Source organism: Myotis lucifugus, unplaced genomic scaffold (genome assembly GCF_000147115.1).
Source record: "Myotis lucifugus unplaced genomic scaffold, Myoluc2.0 scaffold_10, whole genome shotgun sequence".
NCBI lineage: Eukaryota > Metazoa > Chordata > Mammalia > Chiroptera > Vespertilionidae > Myotis > Myotis lucifugus.
In genome coordinates, this window is record NW_005871058.1 from 8244427 (window position 1) to 8251854 (window position 7428).

At 58.8% G+C, this 7428-nt stretch overlaps 1 protein-coding gene across 4 annotated transcripts; it reads left to right on the forward strand.

Moving 5' to 3' along the window:
• Positions 1-529: 529 nt before the first annotated feature.
• On the forward strand, positions 530-6191 carry GPR162 (G protein-coupled receptor 162). Of its 4 annotated transcripts, none has more exons than XM_006084168.3 (5): positions 530-593; positions 2159-3446; positions 4179-4368; positions 4991-5142; positions 5436-6191. In XM_006084168.3, exons 2-5 carry the CDS (start codon positions 2580-2582, stop codon positions 5970-5972), a joined length of 1746 nt encoding a protein of 581 aa, XP_006084230.1. In that variant the 5' UTR covers positions 530-593; positions 2159-2579; the 3' UTR covers positions 5973-6191. The 4 variants fall into 4 exon arrangements, with proteins under 4 accessions (XP_006084230.1, XP_023605747.1, XP_014307108.1 ...); XM_023749979.1 differs by having other exon boundaries at positions 4991-5079; positions 5436-6185; XM_014451622.2 differs by lacking the exon at positions 530-593 and having other exon boundaries at positions 2046-3446.
• The last annotated feature ends 1237 nt before the right edge of the window (positions 6192-7428 follow it).

Genomic DNA, 7428 nt, shown 5'->3' on the forward strand with positions numbered 1-7428 from the left:
ACCCCCGCCCCACGAGCAGCCCAGCGTCAGCAGCACCCCTCACTGCCCCCAGCCCCCAGCACATGCCCGCTGAGCTGCAGCCCTCACAACACACACAGTGACACACGGTGACACACGCTTCCTCCTCCCGGAACAGCCCGCTCCTCAGCCCCGAACACCGCCAGCTGCCTCTCGGAGCTGGTGTTCGTGTGGAAACCGGGATGGGGTGGGGGTAGGACACGAGCCGTTTCACCAATGAAGTCGGTTCCCCTCCATCCTCCTCGCCCCCTCCCTCCCGGCGCCGTCCTCGCCCCTCCTCCTGCAAGTCACCGCCGTCCAGTCCCCCGCCCGGCACTTGTTCCCCTTCCCCGAAAAGCGCTCCTCCGGCCCTCGGCGCGGGGCTCCCTGGCTGGAGGGCTCAGGGGCGCAGGGGCGGGGAGCCCCCAGGGGCAGAGACCAGCGCGGCCGGCTGAGCAGAGAGGCCGGGACCAGGGGAGGAGGGAGGCCGGGAGGGGGTAGGGAGGGAAGAGGAGGGCGAGAGCGGGCGGCCCGCGGGAGCCCGGCGAGCGGTGCCGGGAGTGCGGTCTCCATGGCAGTGCTGGGCGCAGCCGGAGGTAAGCCGACCCCTGCCCCGTCCCCCGCGTCTCCTCCCCTCTCTCCCCCGCCCCCAGCAGCTTCCTCTCCCCTCCGGCCCGCCCCTCCTCCCCAGCCACCTGCTGTTTCTGCCCTGGAGAACCTGGTGGGCGGCAGGAGGGAGGAGCCGCGTGACCTTACCCCTTCACCCCAAAAGGCGAGGGGCCCGGTATCCCCCCTGGAGTCCCCCAGGTCCCCCGTCCCACCTGCCTCTGATTTTTCTCTGCCCTTCACCTCCCTCTCTGTCCTTCAGATCCTTCCTGTCCCCGTCCCTCTCTGACTTCCCATCTCTTCCTTCCTGAGCCCCCCGGCTGGGCCTGGGCGGGCGTGGGTGGGAAGGGGTCCGAGGTCGTCGGGGAGGAAAATGGGGGAGGCGCTCCTGACCAAGTCTCCCCACCTCCCTCTGGCTGGCCATTGCCATAGCAACTAGGGTGCACTGGGCTCCAGAGAGAAGACAAAGGTTGGGTGGGCCAGGACCTCTTGGGGAGGGCAAGGGTCTGAGGTTCTTCCAGAGCAATGGACCCTCCCACTGCGGTGCCCCCTTTCCTCCCATTTACCCCAAAGCCATTGTGCCCATCCTTCCTGCCTCCACTCTGTTTGGGGTTGCACCTGCTTTCCTCTGAGCTCCCTCCCCGGGGCTTACTGAAGCTCAGCGTTCAGCGTCATGAAATTCAGAACTACCCTCCCTCCCATCAGAAGGAAACTGAGGCCGGGGCAGGAGGAGAGACTCAGTGTCTACCGGTGGGAAGCAGCACCTTAGCACATTGAGCTTCTCTTCCCAGCCTCTCCATTCCCTGTTGCCTCTCTCCCTCCCTCCTCCCCTCCCTCCTCCAGTCTCCGCTCCAGGGGTCTCTGGGCTTTTCCTTCTATTTTCAGATACTATCACTTTGCCCCCTCCTTCTTTCTCTCCTGCTGAAACTCTCCTCCTTCCCCCTAGTTCCCCCTCTTTCCATTTCTGGATGCTTCTGATGTCAGCGGTTTCCCCGCCTTCAGGTTCCCTAGGCCCCCCTTGGTCCCGGCCTCTTTTCTCCCATCTTCCCAGACTCCTGGTGAGCAGGAGGGTGATCATGCAGACGTGGAGAAATGGGGCTGAGCACCAGGACCATGGGCCCTGGAGCCTGGAAGGTTTGGGGGGGGGGGGCTGTAATACCATATCCCAGCTTACCGTGAACCCTCAGGAAGAAACAAGTCATGCACCTGCCATCAGCAGCTCTGAAGAGAGACTCTGGGGCATGAAGATAGTGGTTGAGTGGTACTGAGCAGGGGGTACGAGAAGAAGGAACCAGAGAGTGCCAGAGGGAGGAAAAGGGGCTGAAAAGGGGTGGGAGACAGGAGGTCCGAACACCTTCTTTTCTGGAGGTCTGGAAACAGGGCTCTTATCTGTGTGGGTGGTTGAACCGCTATCTGATCTAAGACAGGAGAGTGACCCCTAGCAATCAGGCATTTCTATGGTTGCATGAGAAGGGGAGCACGAGAAGCCAGTTGGGGACCAGCCTAGGCCTTACCTTCGCCCTCCCCCCTTCCACATCTCATCTCTCCCTTGCAGTTTGTGCAGGTGGCTGAGCCTCACCCCCACACCCCTTGGGGCATCCAGAAGATCCCCGCTGGTCAAGAACCAGAGGAAGAAGAGATCTGCAAGTCCGGGCATGGGGGCCAGAGCTCCCCAGCCAACCGCATAGTTGGCAAAGCAGCCAGCTTGCCTCCCCGGTCAACTACAGGGAGGGTCCCACTCAGTATGGAGGTTGAGGACCACCTCTGCTGAGCCCCAGTCTCTTCCCCTGCCCTCCACAGCTGACCTTAGCTGGGTCAGTTATGCAATGCTGAGCATTAGGGTGGGCCGAGGGGCTGCCTGCCTCACTACAGGGCAAGGACTGTGGGCATCATGGCGGTGTGTGTGAGTGGGGCTCCTGGGTGAGACCTCGCCCCCACCCCCAGGAGTTCAAAGGGGGTGGGGGGCTGAGAACAGGATGGCTCGGGCCGGGGCCGGGGCAGAAGAAGCCTCGCTGCGCTCCAACGCGCTGTCCTGGCTGGCCTGTGGGCTCCTGGCCCTGCTGGCCAACGCCTGGATAATCCTCAGCATCTCTGCCAAGCAGCAGAAGCACAAGCCACTGGAGTTGCTGCTCTGCTTCCTGGCGGGCACACACATCCTCATGGCGGCGGTGCCCCTCACCACTTTCGCCGTGGTGCAGCTCCGGCGCCAGGCTTCCTCTGACTATGACTGGAATGAGAGCATCTGCAAGGTCTTTGTGTCCACCTACTACACACTGGCCCTGGCCACCTGCTTCACAGTTGCCTCACTCTCCTACCATCGCATGTGGATGGTGCGTTGGCCTGTCAACTACCGCCTCAGCAATGCCAAGAAGCAGGCGCTGCATGCTGTCATGGGCATCTGGATGGTCAGCTTCATCCTCTCCACACTGCCCTCCATTGGCTGGCACAACAACGGTGAGCGCTACTACGCCCGAGGCTGCCAGTTCATAGTCTCCAAGATTGGCCTCGGCTTTGGCGTCTGCTTCAGCCTCTTGCTACTTGGGGGCATTGTCATGGGGTTGGTCTGTGTGGCCATTACCTTCTACCAGACGCTGTGGGCCAGGCCCCGGAGGGCGAGGCAGGCCCGGAGAGCAGGGGGTGTTGGTGGGGCCAAGGGGAGTGGGCCAGGGGGCTTGGGTACGCGGCCAGCCTTTGAGGTGCCAGCCATTGTGGTGGAAGATGCCCAAGGGAAGCGGCGGTCCTCGCTGGATGGCTCCGAATCGGCCAAGACATCCCTGCAGGTCACCAACTTGGTCAGCGCCATCGTCTTTCTCTATGACTCACTCACAGGGGTGCCCATCCTGGTGAGATTGGGGTCCCCCCTCCTGTTCTCCCCAAACCAGCCCCAGCACGATCACCTGACCTCCAACTCCATCATCCATCTTCCTCTCCTCTATCCATCCCCACTCCATCATCCATCTGTATCATCCATCTTCCAGTTCCCATTACCCCCAGCTCCATCACGTTTGCCAGTTCCCACCGCTGAACGCCATCATCCATTCATCCTTCAGCCCCACTACCTCTCCTCCTGCTCCATCATCTGTCCTGAGGCCCCACTATTCAGCCCCCCAGACCTATTATCCAGCAGCTGAGCTCCATTTTCCATTCCCTGATTCCCTCTGGATATCACAAGGTCTCTGAGTTCTTCTGGGTGGAAACCCCAGAGAGCTCATCCCACCACCCGACCACCCCAACTTTTTGCATCCCCAGCTGGCCCCTACTCCTACATCCCCAGCTGGTCCCTACTCCTGAATGTTTCTCTGCCTTCAGGTTTCCTGTACCACCTCTGCTCCTCTCCCTCTGGGCCCAGGGCTTTGCTCTGGAACTCTCCCCTGACCTTCCTCCGAGTCAATCCCTTCCCCTCTATTCATTCTATCTCCACCTCCAACTTGGCTCCTGTTCACGATCCGGTGTGACCCCGGCCATCCCTTCCTGACTTCTTTCCCACCAGCTGCACTAGGATATCGGATCTGGGGTGAAGTGGGCCCCCTGGGCTCTGGGCCCTGACGCGGCGCCATTCCCCATCCTCCCACCAGGTGGTGAGCTTCTTCTCGCTGAAGTCGGACTCGGCTCCCCCGTGGATGGTGCTGGCGGTGCTGTGGTGCTCCATGGCACAGACGCTGCTGCTGCCCTCCTTCATCTGGTCCTGCGAGCGCTACCGCGCAGACGTGCGCACGGTGTGGGAGCAGTGCGTGGCTATCATGTCCGAGGAGGATGGCGAAGACGGTCAGAAGAGGGACAGGGCTTTTTTCTTGGGCGTCGGCTCCCTTTTCTGCCCCTTTCTACCAGTTCGTCCCGGTGCGGGGACGGGCTGCCTGCAGTGCCCCCTGCTGGACGGAATCTGCGCTGCCCCTGGGCTGACTCCACGCTCCCCTTTCCCCAATCGTACGCCATGACCACAGCCACCGCTTCGTTTTGCACTAAGGGCTGCCTCCAAGGGGCGTCGGTTCCCCTCTGGAAATCCACACTATCCAGCTGTGCCTCCGCGGGGCAGAGTGCCCGAGAAGCAGTCCAGGGTCCTAGCCACCGTAAAGGAAGGGTGTGGAACTAAAGGGAGGCTGAGCTTCCTAAAAGGGACCCCAGCTATAGGGACAGCTTTTGGGGTGGGGGGTACGCTTGTTTCAATAAGCATGTATATATGTTTGACGCACTAGGGATTCAGCATTGAAACAGTCTGAACCATTCAGCAACAACCCAATCTCACTTTCCTCTTGGAGCTTACAGAGTAGTGGGAACAGAAAGATTCTCCGGGAACTTACAAAGGGGGGTGGGAGATTTTAAAGGGGGGAGGGGCGGGGAGTGGTGGGCATGCCTTGCCTGTAACCACTCTGCCCCTTTTCTTTCCTAGATGGGGGCTGTGATGACTACGCAGATGGCCGAGTGTGCAAAGTTCGATTTGATGCTAATGGGGCCACAGGACCAGGGGACCCCACCCAGGTGAAGTTGCTGCCTGGGAGGCACATGCTCTTTCCCCCTCTTGAGAGGGTCCACTACTTACAGGTATGGGACTAGGGAATGTACCTCCTATTCTGGGTGTCCCCTAATTACTTTTCTCCAGTCTCTGTTATTCACCCCCAAACCCCCATTCCCTAGCCCTGGTCTGCAGGGCACATAAAGAGTAGGGGAAAGAAAGGTATGGCAAGAGAAGCCCCCTTCAGACCTCTCAGAACCAGGTTTGCCCATCAGAGGATGTTTTCAGTTTAAGGGGGCCGGGGGGCGGGGGTAGAACCATCTTGCAGAGTCCCCACTTTGGCCCCTTCAGCACCTCTGGGTCTACTTGCTCCTTTCCCCAGGTCCCTCTGTCCCGCCGTCTGTCCCACGACGAGACCAATATCTTCTCTACTCCTCGGGCACCAGGGTCCTTCCTGCACAAGTGGTCATCCTCTGATGACATCCGGATTCTCCCAGCGCACAGCCAGGCTCTGGGAGGCCCTCCTGCGTACCTGGGACACAGACAAAGGCTAGAGGATGAGGAGGAGGAGGAGGCTGAAGGTGGAGGGCTAGCCAGCCTTCGACAATTCCTGGAGGGTGGCATTCTGGGGTCAGGTGGGGGACACCCACAGGGGCCTGGCTTCTTCCGGGAGGAGATCACCACCTTCATTGACGAGACACCTCTGCCTTCTCCAACTGCCTCTCCTCCCTGGCCTAGGCCACTGGGCCTCTCACCCCGCCGACTCTCCCTCGGGTCCCCTGATAATAGAGCCATTGGACTTCCCTTGGGGCTGAGTGCGGGGAGACGCTGCTCCCTGACAGGAGGTGAGGAGAGTGCAAGAGCTTGGGGAGGCTCCTGGGGTCCAGGTAACCCCATCTTCTCCCAGCTGACCCTGTGAGCCCAAGTGGGCCTGTTGGACTCAGAGGAGGGGGCCTGGGTAGGTAACGCCTCCTTCTGGCCCTGAGCTTAGGGCAGCTGCCTCCAGACTCTAGGGAGATGGGCACTGGATCTGGGGTCCTGGGGCCCCTGCTTTCTCCCATCCAAGTAACCAGATGCCCTACTCACCTTCTGTCACCCCTAGTAAAATGTATTAAAGTCTGAAGTGTTACCATGGAAACCTCTGTGTGCAGTGTGCTGTGGTGGCAAAGGGTATGGCCAGTGGCTTGGGGGTGGAGTGGCTTACAGAGGACAAAACAGAACAGGGGGAGTGGACAGAGGCACAGAAATACCCACGGAGAAAGACAAACAAATTTAAACATGCAAACATACACAAAGGGCTTAAAAGAGCATCTCATGCTGGGGGGCCTGGGGAGTCACTGGTTTGGGGTGTGAAGGATCTTTGTTCCGATCTGTGGGATCTGTGGAGGTGTTTGAGTGTGACCCTATCCTCCATGCCTCTTTCCCCGAAATCCACGCAGGGGCCCAGTTACCGGGCAGGAGAGTGTTTGGGCCTGACTTGTGCAACAGGCCTGGAGTTTGCCCTCCTCCATGCTGCACTCTGAAGCTCTTTTTCCGGGAATTGGGTGGGGGAGGGCTTGTGACTCCCCTTCCTGGCCCCAAGAGTGGAAGGGAACCCATGGGCCTCAGGTTCTGGCCCTTGCCTTCCTCTGTCCATGATTTGTTTCTTGGTCTGTTTCTCATCCCACACCACCCAACTCTTCTTTTTTTAAAAAAATATTTTTATTAACTTCAGAAAGGGAGGAGAGATAGGAAATCAATGAGAGATAACCACTGATCATCTGCCTCCTGCCTCATATTGGAGATTGAGCCTGCAACCCGGGCATGTGCCCTGAAGGGGAAACAAACCATGTCCTCCTGGTTCATAGGACGCTGGGCTACCCAACTCTTCTTTTTTTAAAAAAAATATTTTTTATTGATTTCAGAGAGGAAGAGAGAGATAGAAACATCAATGAGAGAGAACTCTTCTTTTTAATATATTTTTATTGGTTTCAGAGAGGAAGGGAGAGGGAGAGAGAAATAGAAACATCAATGATGAGAGAGAATCACTGACTGGCTGCCTCCTGCATGCCCCCTACTGGGCATTCCGGGCATATGACCTGGACCAGAATTGAACCGGGACCCTTCAGTCCGCAGGCCTCTGCTCTATCCACTAAGCCAAACCGGTTAGGGCTACCCGACTCTTCTTAAAGACTGCTTTCTCCATTTACCTTTTTAAAAAAATTATTGATTGCTTTTACAGACAGGAAGGTTAAGGGAGAGAGAAACATCGATCTGTTGTTGGTGGTTTCTTGTATGTGCCCTGACCGGGGATGGAACCCCCAACCTCGGGGTATCAGGGACACTCCAACCAACTGAACTGCCAGGACGCTCTCCGCTTTCTGCCCGGCTCCCTC

Excerpts from the sequence above, each read along its gene's own strand:
- GPR162 (XM_006084168.3), top strand. The coding sequence starts at position 2,580 with ATGGCTCGGGCCGGGGCCGGGGCAGAAGAAGCCTCGCTGCGCTCCAAC. Across the intron at positions 3,447-4,178 it reads TCACAGGGGTGCCCATCCTG|GTGGTGAGCTTCTTCTCGCT; the intron begins GTGAGATTGGGG and ends TCCTCCCACCAG. Across the intron at positions 5,143-5,435 it reads AGAGGGTCCACTACTTACAG|GTCCCTCTGTCCCGCCGTCT; the intron begins GTATGGGACTAG and ends TCCTTTCCCCAG.